General features: G+C 48.5%; 1 protein-coding gene across 2 annotated transcripts in view; it reads right to left on the bottom strand.

Moving 5' to 3' along the window:
• The window catches only part of LOC141094216 (uncharacterized), a 66,833-nt gene extending 48,064 nt beyond the window's left edge, over positions 1-18,769 (bottom strand). For both annotated transcript variants that reach the window (XM_073580014.1, XM_073580015.1), the window contains exon 1: positions 18,628-18,769. In XM_073580014.1, coding sequence (XP_073436115.1) covers positions 18,628-18,762 — 135 coding nt within the window. In that variant the 5' untranslated portion in view covers positions 18,763-18,769. The remainder of the gene's footprint in view (positions 1-18,627) is intronic.
• Positions 18,770-26,581: the final 7,812 nt, after the last annotated feature.

The raw sequence follows: 26,581 nt of genomic DNA, 5'->3' as shown, positions 1-26,581 counted from the left end.
GGTGCTGCAACTCACTGTTGGTGATATTATTCATTTGGAGACCAACCAAGCTGGACTCAGGAGCAGGCTATCCCCTTGTTCTGGTGCCTTACTCTGCTGCTTGGTGCATTAGCAGCAGAGAGAAGCTAAATCTTGCTTTTTAGTTTATTTTACCCTTAGATGTCTGTGGTATCTTTCCTTGATTGTTATTTGGTGCAGTACACGTTTTCCCTGTCTCACCTCCTGGGGAGGGGGTTGGGAGTTTAGCTCAGGGCTAAACAGGAGATAGGGACAGGTCAGGGATTTGGGCCTCACTACCATCAAGTGTACCCCCAAGTTAAGGAGAGTCAGGGAACCCCCTTAGCCTGAGGGGCAGTTAAGGGGCCCAGGTTCCACATCTCCTGTTTTCCCCCTACTGCCCCGTGACATTATCACCAACCCACACTTTTTTTTTTCTGGTGAGCAATGGCCCAAATGCAGGCCTTTGCCACACTGCTTCGGTTCCTCACTGATGAGCTTAGCATGCTGCGTGGTGAGGTGGTGCAGCAACTTAAGCAGTTGGTGGGGTTTGGGGCCTTGGTACAGGTGCAGGCTCAACCAGAACTCAAAATATCTCTCACTGACAGGTTTTCTGGTGGGAGAGATAAGTTTTTGGCTTTTCAGGAGGCCTGTAAGTTATACAGTACTTCAGGCTCCGTCCTCGTTCATCAGGGAGAGAGGAACAACGGGGGGGAATCATTATGTCCCTTCTTAAAGGTGATCCCCAATCCTGGGCCTTCTCCCTGCCGGTCGATTCACCATCTTTACAATCAGTGGACGAGTTTTTTACGCCATTGGCGCTGGTGTATGGAGATCCTGATGGTGTCTCCCTGGCAGAAACCCGACTTCGTAAGATCAAGCAGGGGGGCCGGCCTGCTGAGGAGTACTGCTCAGAGTTTAGGAGGTGGGCCACTGACACACAGTGGAATGGCCCTGCCCTTAGGAGTCATTTTGTGCAGGGTCTGTCCCCAAAGTTGCAAGATACTCTGGTGCAGTACGCCACCCCCAGGTCGTTGGAGGCCGCCATATCCCTTGCCATTGGGGTGGATAGACGCCTCAGAGGGAGGCATACACCAAATGTGCCCCCTGTAGTCCTTGCTATGGAGGAGGACACATCAGTGCTGACGGATGAACCCATGCAGGTGAGAGGCACCCAAACGGTGTTACCTGCAGTTAACCATGGTTGGGGGGGCATGTTTTTACTGTAGGCAGACTGGTCATTTCATCGGAGTCTGCCCAATGCGCACCAAATCTTCTGTACCAGCTAAGAAGCCATGTCCCCCAGGTCGTGTGGAGGGAGACGGCCAGGGAGTGTATATTTCCTCCATTTCTTCCCCTCAGTGTAACCTGCCTGAGGAGGTGGTGCTTGGCGGGGAGACTGAGGGTCTACCGATGCTTGTGGACAGTGGAGCAATAGTCAATCTGGTCGACGCTCACTTTGTCTGGACCCATGGCCTGAAGTGTAGGACGCTAGCCAAACCCCTAAGCGCCCAGGCCATTGACTCTGTCCTACTTAGCCAGGGGAGATTGACCCAAGTCATTGATAACATACATCTGCGCATAGGGACTCATCATGAGGAGTCCCTGTCATGCTACGTCTTGGAGGGAATGCCAGTACCTATCGTTTTAGGCCTCCCATGGTTGGAAAAACACAACCCAGTAATAGATTGGCGGTCTAGGGAAGTAGACTAATATTTAGGAATGGTGCGCACTCAGGTCGTATTAGAAGAATTAGGTGCTGGTGTATTGGACCACTGGGGCCCTAAACATATATAAAAGAAATGATTCACCGCAATCAACAGCTTGATAGTATGCAAAAATTTGTAAATTCATTCAAAGTGTCCAATCCATCAAAGAATGTGCCCAAACAAGATGAGAATATGTACAAAAATGTATCAACAATGTATCAAAAATACCCGACGTTTCGATCCTCCCGGATCTTAATCATAGGGTATACTTAATGTAAATAGCAGCGGACCTAGGGCACTTAGGAAGGATATACGTCCCTTTAGGCTGGGTTCACACGAAGCAGAACTCTCGCGGAAAATACCGCGAGAATTCCGGAATTCCATTCCGCGGGAAAATCACATTTTAAATTCCTGCGATTTTCCCGCGGAAAAACTAGCATTTTGCAAGCGTAATTAGCTTGCCTATGCGGCATCAATAGTAGAAGATAGAATGTAAATAATAAAAAAATATATTGTTATTCTCACTTTCCGACGTCCCTCGCAGCCTTCCCTCCTCTCTCCACGCTCCCGATCCCACGAGATCTCACTGTTTGTGATATTATTCATTTGGAGACCAACCAAGCTGGACTCAGGAGCAGGCTGTGTTGTGGTGGAGCTCCAGCTATCCCCTTGTTCTGGTGCCTTACTCTGCTGCTCGGAGCATTAGCAGCAGAGAGAAGCTAAGTCTTGTTTTTTAGTTTATTTTACCCTTAGGTGTCTGTGGTATCTTTCCTTGTTTGTTATTTGGTGCAGTACATGTTTTCCCTGTCTCACCTCTTGTGGAGGGGGTTGGAGGTTTATCTCAGGGCTAAACAGGAGATATGGACAGGTTGTGGACTTGGGCCTCACTACCATCAAGTGTACCCCCAAGTTAAGGAGAGTCAGGGAACACCCTTAGCCTGAGGGGTAGTTCAGAGGCCCAGGTTCCACGTCTCCTGTTTTCCCCCTACTGCCCCATGAGGACTATACACTGTGTTCCAAATTATTATGCAAAAAATGTTTCCTCACATTTTCTCTAAATTACCTATATGAATTGCAGTCATTGTTATTTTCCAGTCATCTACTATTCTAGTATAATTGCAATGTTTTTGAACAAACTGCCTATGAAAACAGTATATTTTTAAAAATAAGAAAAACTCAAAATGCATGTTCCAAATTATTATGCACAGCAGAGTTTTCAACCTTTTCATTTTTATTTTGAACAAAAAAATGGTCAATTGTGAAATTATAAGCATTATCAGCTTATTACAAAAAGAAATCAAACAGTTTTCAAGTCAAAACTTTATTCTAGGTGATGTTACATTTGCACATAGGACCCCTTGTTGGAAAGAAGCTTCTGAACTCTCTCGTCCATTGAATTTGTCAGTTTTTGGATGGTTTGTGCTTCAATTGTTTTGCATGTGGACAGAATGCCCTCCCAGAGCTGTTGCTTAGATGTGACCTGCCTCCCGCCATCATAGACACTCCTTTTGATGATGCTCCAGAGGTTCTCAATGGGGTGGAGGTCAGGGGAAGATGGTGGCCACACCGTAAGTTTGTCCTCTTTTATGCCCATAGCAGCCAGAGATGCAGATGTGTTATTTGCAGCATGAGACGGTGCATTATCAGGCATGAAAATGATCTTGCTGTGGAAAGCACGGTTCTTCCTCTTGAACCATGGCAGGAAGTGCTGTTTTAGAAACTCCACATAGATTATGGAGTTCATCTTTAACCCTTCAGGGATCCTAAAGGGGTCGACAATCTCTCTCCCCATGATTCCAGCCCAAAACATTACTCCACCTCCTCCTTGTTGGCGCCTTAGCCGTGTTTTCATGGGGTGTCCATCAACCAGCCATCCTCCACTCCATCCATCTGGACCATCGAGCGTTGCACGGCACTCATCGGTGAACAAAACAGTTTGGAAGTCAGTCTTCATGTATCGTTTGGCCCACTGGAGCCGTTTCTGCTTGTGTGCGGTGGATAGAGGTGGTCGACCGGATGGCTTCCGCACAGCTGCAAACCTCTGAAGGACCCTGCATCTTGTTGTTCGGGGGACGTTGGAGGCACCAGCAGCTTCAAAAACTTGTCTGCTGCTATGACAAGGCATTTTTGCAGCTGCTCTTTTAACCTGACGCAATTGCCTGTTGGAAAGAGTCCTCAATTTTTCCTTATCAGCACGCACACGTGTGTGCTGGGAATCAGCTACATACTTGATTGTGCGATGATCACGATGAAGTGTCTTGGCAATGTTGATTGTAGTTATGCCTTGACCTAAATACTCCACAATTTGTTGCTTCTCAGCAGCCGACACATCCTTTTTCTTTCCCATTTTGGCAAAAAATGTAGGCTGCTTAATAATGTGGAACAGCCTTCTTATGTAGTCTTGCCTTTATTTGGACACACCTGCCAAACTCATTTGCACAGGTATCTGCAATTGCTTTCATTGATATAAAGAGCCCTGACACACATCACCATCAGTGAGTTTAAATGACAAACAAAAAATTCTAACCTTATCACTCCTAAACTCTTTTTGCATAATAATTTGGAACACAGTTTATTGAGGATTGTCTGGTGCATTATTCTTTATGGAGGCTATCTAGGGGGCCATTGTACAGTGTGGAGATTATAGTGTTGGAGCTATCAAACAGTTTGGGGAATACTAAGGGGTCAGCATATATACAGTGAGGGGGCATTAGGCTGTGTATAAGAGAGCATTATACTGTGTATTGTGGAGCTGTACGGGGGAAGACTCGGGACATAATAAAATGTAAAGTGAGCACTTACTGTTATAGCGGAACTCTGGTTACTGTGACTGTCAATGGGGCACACAGAGGGCACTATTACTTTCTAGGGGGCAAAACATGGGCACTGATTTCTAGGGCACTTGCACCCGGCATTACTATATTCTAGAGGGTTGTTTTAGAATTTAGAGGTCACGCAGCAGGTGCAGTAATAGGGACGCATACGGCAGCAGCGGCTCAGTATTGGGTTTCAGGTGCAGTAATAGGGACACATAGGGCAGCAGCGGCTCAGTATTGGGTATCAGGTGCAGTAATAGGGACACACACGGCAGCAGCGGCTCAGTATTGGGGTATCAGGTGCAGTAATAGGGACACATACGGCAGCAGCGGCTCAGTATTGGGGTATCAGCAGGTTGAGGAGGTTGTGCAGGTTGGGAATAGATGGTGACGGGGCTGGAATATGAGATGTGAAATGTGTCTGTGCTGTATTCTCTGCAGACGAGTCCTGGCTGGAAGAAGTTGTCATATCGGTCTGGGCCAGATGGAAAAGACGGGAAAAGTGAACGACTCCATCAGAAAGAACGTCAGCGGTAAGTCATTATCGGTAACTGTGATCTCTTATATGTTCCATAGGACTGGTATCTACCACTGACCATATGGCGGTAACATCAATATTGGTCGTTATATAGAGATTATTTTCAGTAACAACGCGGTCATCTTAGAGGTTCTCCTACATCCACTATTACGGGGCGCCACCCAGTTGTCATCAAGGTCACCTGGTTAGGGGCCACTCAGAAGCTTCACCCCCGAAACAAAACCCTAGCTACACCTCTGCTGTTACGTCACTGTTCACACCACACAGAGACCCCAAAAGAGTCTCAGTGCTGAAGGAGTTAATGTCCCCTGCACCCAGTAATGAGGAATCTTTAGCACCTACCTCCACCCGCAGAGCCGCACTCCACATATATGGCTACTCTGTGTGCACAGGACCTGTGATGAGGTCACAGGAGGGGAGGAGTCAGGGGTCACATGATCAGGGGCCTCAGTGTGTGCAGGACTCTGCTGTGCTGTATTCAGCTTTTCTGCTGGAGTTGCTCCTTTAAGAACAGGAAACACAGAATGGATCTATTGAAGTGTCCAGAGTTATGACCTCATAAAGTGACAGTGCTCACAAATGAAAAAATTGGCCTGGTCAGGAAGGTGAAAACAGGCTTCGGGGTTAAATACACCCTAGGGCCACATGAAAGACACTAAAGGATACAACTTTATAATATTTAGGGGGCGAACAATAAGTGCTCCCTCCTATAACAGCTCTCCCTGAGCTGCCTCCTGAGGACGGTGTGCCGAGCATCGCATCACTGGGTCTTCTATAAACCCGATAACGTGATGCGGCCGGACAGTCACAGTAATGTCAGTAGCCAACATGACTGCAGCCTTACAGTATATGGCGGGCAATCCCAGCATGTTTATTGGCTGGGAACTCGAGCATGGCGCTCCATCACCTGCGATAATCGAGTAACAAGCTTGTCCGAGCTCCCGATGTCTGATCGAGTAGTGGAGAGCGGCTCACTCATCACTAGTATCTACATTATTGTGGGAACTTCTTGGGGCTTCTGTCCTCTCATCCTGCAGTTGTCTAAATGGATCTTAATGTGGACTTGGGAACCAGCTAAGCCGCATTCTGTCCACAGCTGTTATGAAGTAGCGTAGCTACCGGAAGGAGCAGAGGGGGCAGTCGCCCCATGCCCCGCACTCTGAGGGGGCCCACCAGGAGCTATGGTACTGTAACTGTATTGGCATGTCCCCCGCACCCAGTAATGAGGAATCTTTAGCGCCTATCTCCACCCGCAGAGCCGCACTCCACATATATGGCTGCTCTGTGTGCACAGGACCTGTGATGAGGTCACTTAGCACCCGTACAGTTACATTCTGCCGCAGGGAGAATTGATCTCCCAGCTCTGCTGCCCGGCTGTTATGGGGCCCTTGAGCAGGCGGGGGCGCGTTGCCAGCAGTGGGCCCCCCCACCCATCATCACAAGTTCAGCTGTATTGGCTAGAAGCCGATACGGTTGACCGCATTGATGAGAGAAGGAGTGTTACGCTCCCTCTCCCATCATCCCCATCTCAGCGTCTGACATCACCGATGCAAACACTGACAGGGGGTCGCGGTGATGTCATTACCTGGTGCCCACTGTCCGGAGATGTGCGGGCACTCAGAGTAGTGGAGGAACCAGGAAGAAAGGTGAGCATTGGATTTAGTTTTTATGAGGCTGAATTATGCTATAGAGACTGCCTATGGGGGTGCATTATAATAGGGGCTGCATTATTCTATAGAGTCTACCTATGGGGGTGCATTATATTAGTGGCTGCATTATGCTATAGAGGCTGCCTTTGGGGGTGCATTATATTAAGGGCTGCATTATGCTATAGAGGCTGCCATTTGGGGTGCATTATACTGGAGTCTACCCATGGGGGTGCATTATATTTAGGGCTGCATTAAGCTATAGAGTCTACCTATGGGGGTGCATTATACTATAGAGGCTGCTGAGATGCATTATATTAGGGGCTGAATTATACTATAGAGCCTACCTATGGAGGTGCATTATATTAAGGGCTGCATTATACTATAGAGTCTACCTATGGGGGTGCAAAATATGAGGGGCTAAATTATACTGTAGAGGCTGCCTATGGGGGTCCACTCTATTAGGGCCTGCATTATGCTACAGAGGCTGCCTATGGGGGTGCATCATATTTGGGGCTGAAATATGCTATAGAGGCTGCCTGTCACGCTCGCACCTTGGCAGATTGGTGAGAGCGAGGGGTTTGTGGCCCCACTGTTCCACAAACCACACTACCATGGAAAGGGCATGACTAGGACAGCTACCTTGGTCTTCGCTGGAGCCTCTGATGGTGAGGTCAGGCTTGTGCAGTAGGTAGCTGCCAGGTGCCACTCCAGGGTGGTGTCTATCTGTGGCTGCTGATCCCACTGGGGAACAGGACACTAAGACAGGTGCGACTGGCAGACAGGCAGGTGATCACGGCAGGCACGGCTGGTACTTAGGCAGGCGGGCACAGCTGAGACACTGGTAGGTGGGCACAGCTGAGACAGTGGTAGGCAAGCACGGCTGAGACACTGGCAGGAAGGAGTGGTGTATGGAATAGGTTGAGACCTGTTCACACAGGAGGTGCAGGTACTGGCAGGAAGGAGTGGTGTATGCAGGAACAGGTTTGAGGCTGTTCACACTGGAGAAAAACGCAAGGCTGTGGAAAGCAGCTGCAGTTGGTAGCAAGAGGCTGAGCAGCATCAGAAGCAGAAAAAAAGAACCGCAGGAGTGCGGAGCACTAGCAGAGCCGCAATGGTATGGAGCACAAGCACAGCCGGAAGAGTGCGGAGCACTGGCAGACTCGCAAGAGGGCAGAGCAGGCAAAGCCGCAAGAGAGCAGAGCACAGGCAGATGGAGAGGACACAAGGATAGACACAGCAGGGAAAGGAGCCACAGACAAGGAGACTGACAGACAGAGGTAGGACTGAGTTCAGACAAGGTAATGGTACAAGACAAGGTACAGGAACAAAGACACAGAGACCCGGATATACTGCATCCTGGAGGGCAGAGAGGACAAGTATGAGACAAGGCAAGGAACAATAGCACAGGGACCAGGATATTCTGCCTCCTGTAGGGTGGACGGATAGACGGCAAGGCTAGGAACAGGGACACAGAGACCAGCATATTCTGCCTCCTGGAGGGCAGAGCAGACAGGCACAGATACAGGACTAGGAAACAAGCCTCCAGAGAAGGCGAAAAACAGAACAGGACCTGGCAACTCAGCAGCAAGATACTGAGTAAAGGCGTTGCTCAGGCAGCTACCACCAGGTGGAGCTGACCTAAATACTAGAGGGCTCTTGGTAATTGGCCAGGAACACATTAGGCAGGTGCACCCTGATTCCATAAGAACCAGAGAGTTCTGGAGCCACCCCCTATGCATACAGCCAGGAAGCATGCAGAGAGCAGGCAGGAAGCAAGAGGCACAAAGCATGGAGTCGGCAGCAGACAGAACTCACAGTATGGCCTGGAGCAGTGATTAAGTTGGTGTGTGGGGGATGGGAGGCCAAGCAGTGATGCCAGCAGTGTTGTTACACTGCCTTTAGGGGTGCATTATATTAGGGGCTGCAAATACTATAGAGTCTGTCTATGGGGGTGCATTATATTAACGGGAACATGTCACCAGGTTTGGCCGATAAGAGATACAGCCATCACCTTTCAGGGCTGATATACAGTGTTCTATAATGCTGTATATCTGCCCCCAAAAGCGGCCTGTAAGAGGAGAAAAATTACCGTATATACTTGTGTATAAGCCAAGATTTTCAGTCCAATTTTTTGGGCTGAAAGTCCCCCTCTCGGCTTATACACGGGTCAAATACCTGGGGGTCAGCGGGGGTGTCAGAGATCATACTTACCCCCTCCTGGCCCAGTCTGTGCAGCCCCCCGCTTCTCCACGGTCTCCTTTCCTGCCTTCAGCGGTCACTTGGTACTGCTCATTAAACTCATGAATAAGCGCATATTCTTGAGTGTAATGAGCGGTACCACGTGACCGCTGAAGACAGGAAGGGAGACCGTGGAGAAGCGGAGCTAGAGAGACCGCGCCAGGAGGGGGTAAGTATAGCGATATTCACCTGTCCGGGGTCCATCGCTGCTCACTCACCGCTGTCTGCTGCATCCTGTGTCAGTGACGTTTAGGCAGCAGGGGGTGCAGTGACGTGGTTAGTGCACGCCGTGCCCTCTGCTGGCTGAATAAGTAACTGACACAAGAAGCAGCAGACAGTGGTAAGTGAGCAGCGATGGACCCCGGACAGGTGAATATCTCAGGTGCCAGGTCCTGAGCAAGAGAGGTGAGTATGGCATTTTTTTTGCAGCAGCATATGGGGGCATAATATATGGAGCATCTTATGGGGGCATAAACTATGGAGCAGCATATGGGGGCATAGTCTATGGAGCAGAATATGGGGGCATAAAATATGGGGCAGCATATGGGGGCATAAACTATGGAGCAGCATATGGGGGCATAGTCTATGGAGCAGCATATGGGGCATAGTCTATGGAGCAGCATATGGGGGCATAGTCTACGGGGCAGCATATGGGGGCATAGTCTACGGGGCAGCATATGGGGGCATAGTCTATGGGGCAGCATATCAGGCCATATTCTATGGAGCAGCATATGGGGGCATATTCTATGGGGCAACATATGAGGGCATATTCTATGGGGCAGCATATGAGGGCATAATCTATGGAGCAGCATATGGGGGCATAATCTATGGAGCAGCATATGGGGGCATAATCTATGGAGCAGCATATGGGGGCATAATCTATGGAGCAGCATATGGGGGCATAATCTATGGAGCAGCATATGAGGGCATAATCTATAGAGCATCATATGGGTCATAATCTATGGAGCATTTTATAGGGGCATAATCTATGGAACATCTTACCCCACCCCACTTTCACTCACACCTGATTGTCTTTAGCTGCACATATATTCACCACCATGGGTCTGCTCCAGACGTAGTCGGCTCCATCAATTTCAAAGTACTAATTTCTAAGTACTTTGAATTAGACTTGAATTCTAGAATGCATTTGGCCACTCATGACTCCTATAGTATTGTCATCATCATCACCATCTGACCGAGATGTTCTTCTGTTCCCACAGGTATGCATTGCTGAATTTCCACCACTTTCTCATGCTCCTGAATGCCCTATGTGAACTGCACTGTATTTTATATGGTATGCATAGCTTACCCATCTTCTTGTATCCATAATTGTACTCCATCTTGTTAGCTTTGCCACACATCTAAGTGGTTTGTATAACCCCTTCCCCCTTTTATGACCTCTGCTTAACTCTGTGCATTTGGCCTGGGCAGTCACACCCCACTTTCACTCACACCTGATTGTCTTTAGCTGCACATATATTCAACACCTTGGGTCTGCTCCAGACATAGTCAGCCCCATCAATTTCAAAGTACTAATTTCTAAGTACTTTGAATTAGACTTGAATTGGACTGGAATTGACTGTAAAGGTACGGTCACACTTAGCGATGTACCAGCGATCCTGACCAGGGATATGACGCGGTCAGGATCGCTGGTACATCGCTAAGTGGTCGCTAGGGAGCTGCCACACAAGCAGATATCACTAGCGACATCGCTGGGGACGGGGGTCGCTACTTACCTGTCAGACTAGGCGATCCTGCGTCCTCCTGCCCGGCTCCACGCGTCGCTCGTCGTCACAGCAGGAAGCGCCGCATGAAGCTGACGACGAGAAACAGTCCTGGACGATCTCGCGCGATCAGCGATAACCAGCGGGGGAGCGGGTTGTAGGTAAGTATCACACACAGCGATATCGCTAGCAATATCGCTATAACGTCACAAGTTATAGCGATATTGCTAGCGATATCGCTTAGTGTGACACTACCTTTAGGTAACGGACTATAACACCACAACAATGTTTCGCCTTCTTTTTACTATCACCCCCATACTACTCTATTTCTCCCTAACTCCTGCAATCCCTCCACCCAGTAAGGAACTTGTCATTTCCCCCTCCATCCTTCCCAGCCATCTCACCTCTTCGTCACAACTGTTCCTCCACATTCAATCCTTTTTCTCCAGACCCACACGGCCACATCATGTCCTATCCTGCTCCCACCTTCTAATGCTCTGTCTACTACTCCTTATTGCTGGCGACGTATCCCCAAATCCTGGCCCTACTCAACACCTCCCTACACTCACTTCTACCACGATCCTCTACACGTCTTCGCAACCATGATAACCTCATACCCATTCATCCAACCCCCACTCCCTCAACCCCCTTACCTGGAGCCCTATGGAACGCACGCTCTGTCTGCAACAAGCTATCATTTATCCATGACCTATTTATCACCAACAAACTCTCCTTTCTCGCCATCACTGAAACCTGGCTCACTCCCTCTGACACAGCCTCTCCAGCTGCGCTTTCCTATGGCGGATTCCATCACTCTCACACCCCTCGCCCCAGCAACAAATGTGGTGGAGGAGTTGGCTTGCTCCTGTCTGATACCTGCTCCTTTACCCAATTCCTTTGCCACCCTCCGCTACTCTTCCCTCATTCGAGGTGCACTCCGTCCGCATCTATTCCCCCTCCAACCAGCTGTCATCTACTGCCCCCCAGAACTAGCCATCTCCACCTTTCTCGACCACTTCACCACCTGGCTACTCCATTTTCTTTCTGCTGACATCCCCACCATCATCATGGGCGACTTCAACATCCCCATTGACACTTCCACCCCGGCTGCCTCTAAACTTCTATCACTCATGGCTTCCCTCGGCCTCACTCAATGGTCCTGTGCGGCCACTCACAAAGATGGTCACACGCTGGACCTTATCTTCACCCGTCTCTGTTCCCTCACTATTCTCAATAACTCACTCCTCCCCCTGTCTGACCACTACCTACTGACATTCTCCTCCATCTCCTCTCCTACTGCACAACCCCCGCTCCATAAACTCGCTCACCCTCGCAGGAATCTCAAACACCTCAATTTACAATCACTCTCCGAATCCCTTCTCCCTCTTACAGACATAGCTTCCCTTCATGACACAGATGCTGCTGCCACCTTTTATAACACCACAATAACAGCAACGCTTGATTCGGCTGCCCCCTTCACGCAGAGCAAAACTCGAACAATCAACAGGCAGCCCTGGCTCACCAGCCTGACCAAAGAACTGAGATGGGTTTCCAGGGCCGCTGAGCGGAGATGGAAGAGAACCCATTCAACTGAGCACTTCAACGCTTACAAGCAGTCCCTTGCCAGCTTTAAGTCCACGCTCTCTGCCGCAAAACAACTTACTTTGCATCTCTCATATCCTCCCTGTCTCACAACCCTAAACAACTCTTCAACACTTTTAATTCTCTACTCCGTCCCACAGCACTTCCTCCCCCTCCTCTCATTTCTGCTGAAGACTTTGCCTCCTTCTTTAAGCAGAAGATCGACACGATCAGACAAAACTTTGGCCCGCAGCCCCCAATGCCCCTCTTAGCCGCTCAGCCCTGTTCTGCAAAAGCCAGCTTCTCCACCATGACAGAAGATCAGCTCTCCACCCTTCTGTCAATATCACACCTCACCACTTGTGCCCTCGACCCACTCCCATCTCACCTCATCCCTAACTTGGCCACAGTCCTCATCCCATCTCTAACACACCATTTCAACCTTTCACTTACAAATGGTGTCTTTCCCTCATCCTTCAAACATGCCTCAATCACACCCATCCTCAAAAAGCCCTCCCTTGACCAATCATCTGTGTCTAACTATTGCCCAATATCTCTTCTCCCTTATGCCTCAAAACTACTGGAACAGCATGTATATCTTGAACGGTCCTCCCACTTCTCCTCCTGTTCCCTCTTTGACCGGTTACAATCTGGCTTCCGACCACATCACTCAACTGAAACTGCCCTAACTAAAGTCACTAACGACTTACTAACCGCCAAAAGCAAGCGACACTACTCTGTCCTCCTTCTCCTGGACCGGTCCTCTGCCTTCGACACCGTAGACCATTCCCTCCTGCTACAGACTCTCTCATCTCTTGGCATTACAGACCTGGCCCTATCCTGGATCTCATCATACCTAACAGACCAAACATTTAGTGTCTCCCTCTCACACACCACCTCCTCACCTCGCCCCCTGTCAGTCGGTGTTCCCCAAGGCTCTGTCCTAGGACCCCTACTATTCTCCATCTATACCTTCGGCTTGGGACAGCTCATAGAATCTCACGGTTTGCAGTGTCACCTCTTTGCCGATGACATGCAGATCTACCTATCTGGACTCGACCTCGCCTCCTTACTGACTGAAATCCCACAATGTCTGTCTGCTATCTCAGCCTTCTTCTCTGCTCGCTTTCTCAAACTGAACATGGACAAAACAGAATTCATCATCTTTCCCCCATCTCACTCTACCCCTCCACCAGACCTATCCATCAATGTCAACGGCTGCTCTCTTTCCCCAGTCCCGTACGCTCGGTGCCTTGGGGTGATCCTCGACTCTGCGCTCTCTTTCAAACCACATATCCAAGCCCTCGTCTCCTCCTGTCGCCTCAAACTCAAAAATATTTCCCGGATCCGCTCATTCCTCAACCATGAAACCACAAAAAAACTAGTGCATGCTCTTATCTCTCGCCTCGACTACTGCAACCTCCTACTCTCTGGCCTCCCCTCCAGCACTCTGGCTCCGCTCCAGTCCATCCTACACTCTGCTGCCCGACTAATCCACCTGTCTCCCCGCTATTCCCCAGCCTCCCCCCTATGCCAGGCCCTTCACTGGCTTCCTATCGCCCAGAGGCTCCAATTAAAAACCCTAACCATGACATACAAAGCCATCCACAACCTGTCTCCTCCATACATCTGTGACATGGTCTCTAGGTACCTACCCGCACGCAACCTTCGATCATCTCAAGATCTCCTTCTCTACTCCCCCCTTATCTCTTCTTCCCACAACCGCATACAAGACTTCTCCTGTGCTTCCCCATACTCTGGTACTCCCTGCCGCAACACATCAGACTCTCACCATCAACGGAAACCTTCAAGAAGAACCTGAAGACCCACCTGTTCCGACAAGCCTACAGCCTGCAATGATCCTCAGTCTAATGAACCACAGCATGACCTACTCTACCCTCTCCTACTGTATCCTCACCCATCCCTGTAGACTGTGAGCCCTCGCGGGCAGGGTCACCTCTCCTTATGTACTTGTGTGTCCCTTGTCTTACACATGTTTACTATACTTGTCTATATTTCCCCTTTTCACATGTAAAGCACCATGGAATAAATGGCGCTATATAAATGCATAATAATAATAATCTTATGGGGCCATAACCTTTATGGAGCAGCATATGGGGCATATTATTCTATGGAGCATCTTATGGGGGCATTATTAACCTTTGTGCAGCATTATATGGGGTGTATTTTGTATAGAGCATCTTATGGGGCCCATCATGAACTGTATGAAGCATTATATGGGGCTCCTGATTCAATATGGATATTCAAAAACATTTAACCTACTGAGGTCTCATTTAATTTTACATTTATTGGTATCTAGTTTTTGAAATTTACCAGTAGCTGCTGCATTTTCCACCCTAGGCTTATACACGAGTCAATAAGTTTTCCCAGTTTTTTGTGGCAAAATTGGGGGGGGGGGGGGGTCGGCTTATACACGGGTTGGCTTATACACGAGTATATACGGTATTATACTCACCTGCGGGGTGGTCCAGGTCGAGGGGTGTCGCTCTTCTTGGTCCAGCGCCTCCCATCTTCCGATCACCGCCATCCTCCTGCTTGCTTCATGTGGATGATGCATCACTGTGTCATCCACACAGTCTCCCTGGCATTGCGCTCCTGTGCAGGTGTACTTATCTGCCCTGTTGAGAGCAGAGCAAAGTACTGCAGTGCGCAGGTGCCAGGGCTCTTTGACCTGTGACATCCCTGGGACTGGATCGCCCCGCAAGTGAGAAAAAAAGGCCTTTTTTCTTCTCTTACAGGTCGGGTTGGGGGCCAATATACAGCATTATAGAATGCTGTATATCAGATCTGAAAGGTGATGGCCATAACCAATATAGGCCAAAACTGGTGACAGGTTCCCTTTAAGGGCTGCATTATACTATAGAGGCTGCCTATGGGGGTGCATCATATTAGGGGCTGGAATCTGCTATAGAGTCTGCCTATTGGGGGTGCATTTTATTAAGGGCTGCAGTACACTATAGTGGCTGCCTATAAGGGCTGCAATATACTATAGAGTCTGCCTATGGGGTACATTACACTGTAGAGTCTGCCTATGGGGAGTGCATTATACTATATGGAGGCCTATGGGGAAAGAATTATACTACAGTTAGGTCCATATATATTTGAACAGAGACAACATTTTTCTCATTTTGGTTCTAGACATTACCACAATGAATTTTAAACAAAACAATTCAGATGCAGTTGAAGTTCAGACTTTCAGCTTTCATTTGAGGTTATCCACATTAAAATTGGATAAAGGGTTTAGGAGTTTCAGCTCCTTAACATGTTCCACCCTGTTTTTAAAGGGACCAAAAGTAATTGGACAGATTAAATAATTGTAAATAAAATGTTCATTTCTAGTACTTGATTGAAAACCCTTTGTTGGCAATGACTGCCTGAAGTCTTGGACTCATGGACATCACCAGACGCTGTGTTTCCTCCTTTTTGATGCTCTGCCAGACCTTCACTGCGGTGGTTTTCAGTTGCTGTTTGTTTGTGGGCCTTTCTGTCTGAAGTTTAGTCTTTAACAAGTGAAATGCATGCTCAATTGGGTTGAGATCAGGTGACTGACTTGGCCATTCGAGAATATTCCACTTCTTTGCTTTAATAAACTCCTGGGTTGCTTTGGCTTTATGTTTTGGGTCATTGTCCATCTGTAGTATGAAACGACGACCAATCAGTTTGGCTGCATTTGGCTGGATCTGAGCACACAGTGTGGCTGTGAATACCTCAGAATTCATTCAGCTGCTTCTGTCCTGTGTCACATCAATAAACAGTAGTGGCCCAGTGCCACTGGCAGCCATGCATGCCCAAGCCATCACACTGCCTCCGCCGTGTTTTACAGATGATGTGGTATGCTTTGGATCATGAGCTGTACCACGCCTTCGCCATACTTTTCTCTTTCCATCACTCAGGTAGAGGTTGATCTTGGTTTCATCTGTCCAAAGAATGTTCTCCCAGAGCTGTGCTGGCTTTTTTAGATGTTTTTTAGCAAAGTCCAGTCTAGCCTTTTTATTCTTGATGCTTATGAGTGGCTTGCACTGTGCAGTGATCCCTCTGTATTTACTTTCATGCAGTCTTCTCTTTATGGTAGATTTGGATATTGATACGCCTATCTCCTGGAGAGTGTTGGTCACTTGGTTGGCTGTTGTGAAGGGGTTTCTCTTCACCATATGGGCAGCACGGTGGCTCAGTGGTATGGGCAGCACGGTGGCTCAGTGGTATGGGCAGCACGGTGGCTCAGTGGTTAGGACAAAATCTGCAAGGAGTTTGTATGTTCTCCCCGTGTTTGCGTGGGTTTCCTCCGGGCACTCTGGTTTCCTCCCACACTCCAAAGACATAATGATAGGGAATATAGATTGTGAGCCCCATCGGGGACAGTGATGAAAATGTGTGCAAACTGTAAAGCGCTGCGGAATATGTTAGCGCTATATAAAAATAAAGATTATTATTAAAATAAAGATTATTACCATGGAAATTATTCTGCGATCATCCACCACTGTTGTCTTCCGTGGGTGCACAGGTCTTTTTGCATTGATGCGTTCACCAGTGCTTTCTTTCTTTCACAGGATGTACCAAACTGTAGATTTTGCCACTCCTAATGTCGTAGCAATTTCTCGGATGGGTTTTTTCTGTTTTTGCAGCTTAAGGATGGCTTGTTTCACCTGCATGGAGAGCTCCTTTGACCGCATGTTTCCTTCACAGCAAAACCTTCCAAATGCAAGCTTCACACCTGAAATCAACTCCAGGCCTTTTATATGCTTAATTGAGAATGACATAACGAAGGGATTGCCCACACCTGTCCACGAAATGGCCATGGAGTCAATTGTCGAATTACTTTTGGTCCCTTTAAAAACAGGGGGGCACATGTTAAGGAGCTGAAACTCCTAAACCCTTCATCCAATTTTAATGTGGATACCCTCAAATGAAAGCTGAAAGTCTGAACTTCAACTGCATCTGAATTGTTTTGTTTAAAATTCATTGTGGTAATGTCTAGAACCAAAATTAGAAAAATGTCTCTGTCCAAATATATATGGACCTAATTGTATATTGAGGATTGTCTGGTGCATTATTCTTTATGGAGGCTATCTAGGGGGCCATCATACAGAGTGGAGATTACATTGTTGGAGCTATCAAACAGTTTGGGGATACTAAGAGGTCAGCAAATATACAGTGAGGGGGCATTAGACTGTGTATAGTGGAGCTGTACGGGGGAAGACTGATTTCTAGGGCACTTGCACCCAGCATTACTATATTCTAGAGGGTTGCTTTAGAATTTAGAGGTCACACAGCTGGTGCAGTAATAGGGACACAAACAGCAGCAGCAGCAGCAGCAGCACAGTATTGGGGTATCAGCAGGATGAGGAGGTTTTGGACGTTGGGAATAGATGGTGACGGGGCTGGAATATGAGATGTGAAATGTGTCTGTGCTGTATTCTCTGCAGCTGAGTCCTGGCTGGAAGAAGTTGTCATATCGGTCTGGGCCAAATGGAAAAGACGGGAAAAGTGAACGACTCCATCAGAAAGAACGTCAGTGGTAAGTCATTATCGGTAACTGTGATCTCTTATATGTTCCATAGGACTGGTATCTACCACTGACCATATGGCGGTAACATCAATATTGGTCTTTACATAGAGATTATTTTCAGTAACAGCGCGGCCATCTTAGAGGTTCTCCGACATCCACTATTACGGGGCGCCACCCAGTTGTCATCAAGGTCACCTGGTTAGGGGCCACTCAGAAGCTTCACCCCCGAACCAAAACCCTAGCTACACCTCTGCTGTTACGTCACTGTTCACACCACACAGAGACCCCAAAAGAGTCTCAGTGCTGAAGGAGTTAATGTCCCCTGCACCCAGTAAGAGGAATCTTCAGCGCTTACCTCCACCCGCTGAGCCGCACTCCACTTAGAGAATAATGGAGCCTCCAGCACCGACCTCCACCCGCAAAGCCGCACTCCACAGAGAATAATGGAGCCTTCGGCATCGACCTCCACCCGCAGAGCCGCACTCCACATAGAGAATAATGGAGCCTCCAGCACCGACCTCCACCCGCAGAGCCGCACTCCACATAGGGAATAATGGAGCCTCCAGCACCGACCTCCACCCGCAGAGCCGCACTCCACATAGAGAATAATGGAGCCTCCAGCACCGACCTCCACCCACAGAGCCGCACTCCACATAGGGAATAATGGAGCCTCCAGCACCGACCTCCACCCGCAGAGCCGCACTCCACATAGAGAATAATGGGGCCTCCAGCACCGACCTCCACCCGCAGAGCCGCACTCCACATAGAGAATAATGGAGCCTCCAGCACCGACCTCCACCCACAGAGCCGCACTCCACATAGAGAATAATGGAGCCTCCAGCACCGACCTCCACCCGCAGAGCCGCACTCCACATAGAGAATAATGGAGCCTCCAGCACCGACCTCCACCCGCAAAGCCGCACTCCACAGAGAATAATGGAGCCTTCGGCACCGACCTCCACCCGCAGAGCCGCACTCCACATAGAGAATAATGGAGCCTCCAGCACCGACCTCCACCCGCAGAGCCGCACTCCACATAGAGAATAATGGAGCCTCCAGCACCGACCTCCACCCGCAGAGCCGCACTCCACATAGAGAATAATGGAGCCTCCAGCACCGACCTCCACCCGCAGAGCCACACTCCACATAGAGAATAATGGAGCCTCCAGCACCGACCTCCACCCGCAGAGCCACACTCCACATAGAGAATAATGGAGCCTCCAGCACCGACCTCCACCCGCAGAGCCGCACTCCACATAGAGAATAATGGAGCCTCCAGCACCGACCTCCACCGGCAGAGCCACACTCCACATAGAGAATAATGGAGCCTCCAGCACCTACCTCCACCCGCAGAGCCGCACTCCACATAGAGAATAATGGAGCCTCCGGCACCGACCTCCACCCGCAGAGCCGCACTCCACAGAGAATAATGGAGCCTCCAGCACCTACCTCCACCCGCAGAGCCGCACTCCACATAGAGAATAATGGAGCCTCCAGCACCTACCTCCACCCGCAGAGCCACACTCCAGAGAATAATGGAGCCTCCAGCACCGACCTCCACCCGCAGAGCCGCACTCCACACAGAGAATAATGGAGCCTCCAGCACTGGCCTCCACCCGCAGAGCCGCACTCCACATAGAGAATAATGGAGCCTCCAGCACCGACCTCCACCCGCAGAGCCGCACTCCACATAGAGAATAATGGAGCCTCCAGCACCGACCTCCACCCGCAGAGCCGCACTCCACATAGAGAATAATGGAGCCTCCGGCACCGACCTCCACCCGCAGAGCCGTACTCCACATAGAGAATAAGGGAGCCTCCAGCACCTACCTCCACTCGCAGAGCCACACTCCACATAGAGAATAATGGAGCCTCCGGTACCGACCTCCACCCGCCGAGCAGCACTCCACATAGAGAATAATGGAGCCTCCGGCACCGACCTCCACCCGCAGAGCCGCACTCCACATAGGGAATAATGGAGCCTCCGGCACCGACCTCCACCCGCAGAGCCACACTCCACATAGAGAATAATGAAGCCTCCGGCACCGACCTCCACCCACAGAGCCACACTCCACATAGAGAATAATGAAGCCTCCGGCACCGACCTCCACACGCAGAGCCACACTCCACATAGAGAATAATGGAGCCTCCAGCATCGACCTCCACCCGCAGAGCCACACTCCACATAGAGAATAATGAAGCCTCCGGCACCGACCTCCACCCACAGAGCCGCACTCCACATAGAGAATAATGGAGCCTCCAGCATCGACCTCCACCCACAGAGCCGCACTCCACAGAGAGAATAATGGAGCCTCCAGCACCGACCTCCACCCGCAGAGCCGCACTACACATAGAGAATAATGGAGCCTCCAGCACCGACCTCCACCCGCAGAGCCGCACTACACATAGAGAATAATGGAGCCTCCAGCACCGACCTCCACCCGCAGACCGCACTCCACATAGTGAATAATGGAGCCTCCAGCACCGACCGCCACCCTCAGAGCCGCACTCCACATATATGGTTGCTCTGTGTGCACAGGACCTGTGATGAGGTCCTGGAGGGGAGGAGTCAGGAGTCACATGATCAGGGCCCTCAGTGTGTGCAGGACTCTGCTGTGCTGTATTCAGCTTTTCTGCTGGAGTTGCTCCTTTACGAACAGGGAACGTTGCAAACAGTAGAACAATTTCCCCCATTAAGGCTGGTTTCACATTTGCATTTTTTAGCGCTGGAAAAAAACGCATATGTGCGCATGCGATTTTTCCCCTATATTTAACATGGGTGCGCATACCTGCGCGCTGGCATGCGTACGTATGCGATTTTCATGCGCTGCGTTTTTTTGGGGTGTGCGTTGGTATTTTCCAGACGCAGCATGTTGCATTTTTTGGCCCTGGAAAAAAGCGCATGCGCACGTATGCGCACGTTTTGCGCTAAAAATGGCCATTATAGCCTATGGATGCGCATACGTGCGCACTGGCATGCTCATGTATGCGTTTTTTTAGCGCTGCGTTTTTTTGGTGGTGTCCACTTGTTGTCCTAGTTATAATCTTCTAAAGTCAAAAAAAAAAAGTCTATATAAAGGAGGTGCCTGCCAAAACTCTGCCACTACTACACTGACAGATTGAAGAGCAGACAGTCAACCAAGAACCCATTATATCAGCGGAGAATGTGAGTATATTACATTATATGCCTGTCCTTTTAAATTATGTATGTACTAATGATTTTTATTATTTTTACATGCAGTATGTCTTCAGAATCCGAGTATTCCCCATCGCGGCAGGAATTGGCGCAAGCAGACCGTGAGGTGATTATTTTCGTGCATCTGGTAAGTATATCTGCTGCTTCTCCAAATCTCTTACGTTTTTTTCAACTTTTTTAAGACATCGTCATCATCATCTTCTGCGGACGGGACTAGTGAGGGCGAAGAGCAGGAGCAGCGAAGCCAAGTCCCGGTGGTGATACGGAATGTAAGTATCAAATGATTTGTAATGTTCTTTATTTTTTATCTTCTATTTTTACTCTTTTTTATGTTTATTTTTTTGTAACTTTTTATTCAATTTAAATTGGATTATTCTAATGAAGGTGTTTTGTCTAGGTTCCACAACGGGATGAAGACGTGTACCTGGATAATGAGCAGCTCATCAGCCTGGTCCAGGAGCGTTCGCCGTTGTGGGACAGCCGTGACAGGCTGCACAAGGACATTGTGGTGACCCGGCGGCTATGGAATGAGGTGGCCGCAGCGTTGATGGATGGCTGGGACAGCGCCACAGCATCCTCCAAAAAGGCGTTTAGTGAGTATTTCCCTGCTCTGTATTGTGCCGCAGTGACTGTTGTCCTTGATGGCACTGTTGGGTTTCGTGCTAGGCATATTCTAGCAGGAAACCCAACAGTGTCATCGGGGTCTACAGTGACTGCTTTGAGTATTGTATTGCTACATTGTGCCGCAGTGACTGTTGTCCTTGACGGCACTGTTGGGTTTTGTGCTAGGTGTATTCTAGCAGGAAACCCAACAGTGTCATCGGGGTCTACAGTGACTGCTTTGAGTATTGTATTGCTACATTGTGCCGCAGTGACTGTTGTCCTTGACGGCACTGTTGGGTTTCGTGCTAGGTGTATTCTAGCAGGAAACCCAACAGTGTCATCAGGGTCTACAGTGACTGCTTTGAGTATTGTATTGCTACATTGTGCCGCAGTGACTGTTGTCCTTGACGGCACTGTTGGGTTTCGTGCTAGGTGTATTCTAGCAGGAAACCCAACAGTGTCATCGGGGTCTACAGTGACTGCTTTGAGTATTGTATTGCTACATTGTGCCGCAGTGACTGTTGTCCTTGACGGCACTGTTGGGTTTCGTGCTAGGTGTATTCTAGCAGGAAACCCAACAGTGTCATCGGGGTCTACAGTGACTGCTTTGAGTATTGTATTGCTACATTGTGCCGCAGTGACTGTTGTCCTTGACGGCACTGTTGGGTTTTGTGCTAGGTGTATTCTAGCAGGAAACCCAACAGTGTCATCGGGGTCTACAGTGACTGCTTTGAGTATTGTATTGCTACATTGTGCCGCAGTGACTGTTGTCCTTGACGGCACTGTTTTTTTTTTATCAACAGTGGACAAAGTCCGAACACGTTGGCGTTCGATCAAGGACCGCTTCAACAGTGATGTTCGTGCTGAGGGCCAGGTTCGCAGTGGATCTGCATCAAGGACCAGAACTAGATACCGTCACTATCATGCGTTGCAGTTCCTAAGACCGGTCCTTGCCACGAGATCGTAAGTATTATAAATTTTGGGTTTTTATTTTTATTAATCTGTGTTTTTCTAATCCACAGCTGATGCTTCTTGTAAAGGCATGGTAGTAATGATTTTCCTTTCTTCCACAGCACCTGGAGCAGCACCCTGCAACCTGGCCCTGGAGCGGTCCTTCCTCGGACGTCCTCTGACCCGTCCCAGCCATCCGACAGCCAGGAAGCACCTTGCAGGTCAACCACACACACAGCTGGTGACCAGGAAGCTGGGCCATCAGGTGTTCCCCTGTCCCAGGTCTCTGCCACTGGTTATGCGGGCACTACCCGCCAGCGGCAGAGGGCCTTGGACAGGAATGTCTTGCCCGAGTTTATGCATTTGAGCGAGACATTTAATTCCAGCCTCAAGTCACTGTCCGACAGAGTTGAAAGCGGTTTTGCACTCATGGAACGTGGTTTTAACCACTTTGAACACCGCTTCAATTCTGTAGAACAGCGCCTTGACCGTCTGGAGGCCGACCTCAACAGACCAGCACACCATTTTTTTAGTAAGATTGAAAAGGGCATGGCGGAACACCTTAGTCCTGATCAACAGCTGAATGTGCTGCAGGCCTGCAACAATGCTTTCTTGCAGGCTATGCAGCATAATCGGTACGGTCAGCAGTCAGTGGTGTCCTTTCCACCTGTGCCACCATTGACTCGCTTCACCTCACTACCGACTTGTGCTGCATACCACTGCACGGACACCTCTATTCAAAGCCAGGACACCCACCGTTACACCACCACAAGTCTGAGTGCAGCTGGTCACTTCACCGACACCACCATGGCAAGCGCTGCTCCTGTCTGGAGCACCACTGCCACTCCCATGCATGCGTGGAGCTCAGCCACCACTAGGCAAACATGGAACAGCCCTGCCGCTACAACAACATGTAGTAGCCCTGCCACCACCACTCTGCAAACCTGGACCATCACTGCCACCACCAGTCCTCCTGCAAGGACGAGCACTGACAACGAAGAGCAGCAGCAGCAGCCACCTCAGCAGCAGCAGCCACCTCAGCAGCAGCAGCAGCCACCTCAGCAGCAGCAGCAGCCACCTCAGCAGCAGCAGCAGCCACCTCAGCAGCAGCAGCAACCACCTCAGCAGCAGCAGCCACCTCAGCAGCAGCCGCCACCTCAGCAGCAGCCGCCACCTCAGCAGCAGCAGCCGCCACCTCAGCAGCAGCAGCAGCCATACCAGCAGATGGGGGACCTACATTCAATATTTGCCCCTAGTTCAAGGCGAAATCTATCAAGGCGGGCATTGGGCCAAAGTCGGTCCAGGCACACAAGCCTACGGCGACATGCCATTACAACTAATGTACCTGAACAGATTTCCTCTCCTCCAAGTGTTCCTAGTTTAATTCCCTTAACTGGACTACCTTCCCCCACAAGTTTTGTTGCCCCTTCCCCTCAAACACCGTCTTCAACTGCAAGTGTTGCATATTCCCTGCACACCCCCAAATTGAAACCATCTGCCCCCAAACGCCGGAAAAAATAATTTTTTTGTTTATTTTTGTGATAAAAAATAAATTTACATTTGTGGTTCACCATTACTAAGTTTCATTAATGTTGTTTGCGCCGCTCACACACACTGATGGGTAAATACATGTTAAAAACCAACCCAAGGCCTAGTATAGTCATATGTGAAATAACACGGACTAGTATAGTCATACCAAGGCCTAGTGTAATAACTCGAGTTTTACCAACTTGGATCTGGTTTCATGAAAAACAAACTGTTGAAACTTGTCTTAAAAATAAGTTTCTTTCTAGTTTCACCAGTTTGTTTTTTGTGAAACAAGATGCTAGTTGTTAAAAATCGAGTTATTACAGTAGGCCTTGGTATGACTATACTAGGCCGTGGTATTTCACATATTACTATACTACTAGCCCCAAGGCCTACTATACTCATATTTGAAATACCACGGCCTAGTATAGTCATTACAAGGCCTAGTGTAATAACTCTAGTTTCACCAACTAGAATCTGGTTTCATGAAATAAAAACTGTTGAAACTTGTCAAGTTTCACCAGTTTGTTTTTCGTGAAACAAGATCCTAGTTGGTAAAAATCGAGTAGGCCTTGGTATGACTATACTAGGCCGTGGTATTTCACATATTACTATACTACAAGCCCCAAGGCCTACTATACTCATATTTGAAATACCACGGCCTAGTGTAGTCATTACAAGGCCTAGTGTAATAACTCTATTTTTACCAACTAGAATCTGGTTTCATGAAAAACAAACTGTTGAAACTTGTCAAGTTTCACCCATTTGTTTTTCGTGAAACAAGATCCTAGTTGGCAAAAATCGAGTAGGCCTTGTTATGACTATACTAGGCCGTGGTATTTCACATATGACTATACTAGTAGGCCCAAGGCCTACTATACTCATATTTGAAATACCACAGCCTAGTATAGTCATTCCAAGGCCTAGTGTAATAACTCTAGTTTTACCAACTAGAATCTGGTTTCATGAAAAACAAACTGTTGAAACTTGTCAAGTTTCACCCGTTTGTTTTTCGTGAAACAAGATCCTAGTTGGCAAAAATCGAGTAGGCCTTGTTATGACTATACTAGGCCGTGGTATTTCACATATGACTATACTAGTAGGCCCAAGGCCTACTATACTCATATTTGAAATACCACGGCCTAGTATAGTCATTCCAAGGCCTAGTGTAATAACTTTTAAGTTGGAATGGAGCAGATTACATTCATCCACTCAATGCTGACTTGTATTCCCCATGGACTTTCATTGGGGTTGGGTTTTGAGGGTTGTGTTTTGAGAAAATCACATACTTTGTTTTCAACTAGTTGCACAATTTTCTCTTGAAAAAAAATGGTTTCCTGATTCATGGCCTGCAGCTTTGCTCGTTCCAATATATTTCACGCAGACTAGCAATGCTGCATTTTAACTCATATGTGTATTTACCTGCCCAGGTGTGTGAACATCAAAAAATTCAGTTATACATGGGAAGTTTTTTATTTAATTGGAGTTTAAAAAATATAGTGCACTCAGTAATGGTATCAAATAAGGTTTTTTATTACCATAAACAAACAAAAACATTACACCATTTCATCTTGCCAGTGCACCCGTCCTACATCAGAAATAAAGTAGGCCGCAAATTGGTCCCTCATTTGGCCAACTTCAACGGATGACCTGAGAGTGTGCTGAGTGAATTCAGGCAATGGGTTAGGAGCATCATCGTCCAGTTCAAAGGTCGGGTGCTCTTTAGCCATCACAAAGTTATGTAGAACCACACAGGCCTTCACCACCTCATCGACTGTTTCAAGTTTAAGATTAATGGCCGTGCCCAGAATTCGCCATCTGGAAACAAGAATCCCAAAAGCACACTCGACAGTTCTTCTGGCCCTGGTCAGCCTGTAATTAAATATTTTTTTGGTGTGGTCCAAGTCCCGGCTGGAGTAGGGTTTCAGTAAGTTTCCGCACATTTGAAAAGCCTCATCGCCAACCATTACAAAGGGCAGTGGCGGAGCTTCGGTGTGAGGAAGAGGCCGTGGCATAGGGAAATTAAATTGGTTGCCATACAACCTCCGGCCCATGTCTGAGTTTTTAAAAGCCTGTGAGTCATTACCACGGCCAAATGCTCCAATGTCCACTGCTACAAACATACATCCGGCATCCGCAATCGCAATGAGTACTATTGAAAAGTACTTTTTGTAATTATAGTACTCAGATCCCGTTCTTTGGGGTTTGATGATCCGTATGTGTTTACCATCAACAGCTCCCAAACAGTTGGGAAAATTGCATACTGTCCAGAATTTGTCAGCAATTTCCATCCACTTTTCAGCGGTGGGCAGGGGCATAAATTCTGGGCAAAGAACATTCCAGAGAGCCCGGCAGGTGTCAGCAACAATTCCAGACAAGGTAGAGATTCCAATACGGTACTGGAAGTGTAGTGAAGATAGGGTTTCTCCAGTCGCCAGGAATCTGTGAACAGACAAAGAAGTAAAATTAATATTTATGTATATTATTTTAAAAAACTATAAAATAAAATATTGGTACATTCACGA

Source organism: Dendrobates tinctorius, unplaced genomic scaffold (genome assembly GCF_039654945.1).
Source record: "Dendrobates tinctorius isolate UK_male_01 unplaced genomic scaffold, ASM3965494v1 ptg000063l, whole genome shotgun sequence".
Lineage (NCBI taxonomy): Eukaryota > Metazoa > Chordata > Amphibia > Anura > Dendrobatidae > Dendrobates > Dendrobates tinctorius.
This window is presented reverse-complemented; position numbering and strand designations above follow the sequence as displayed.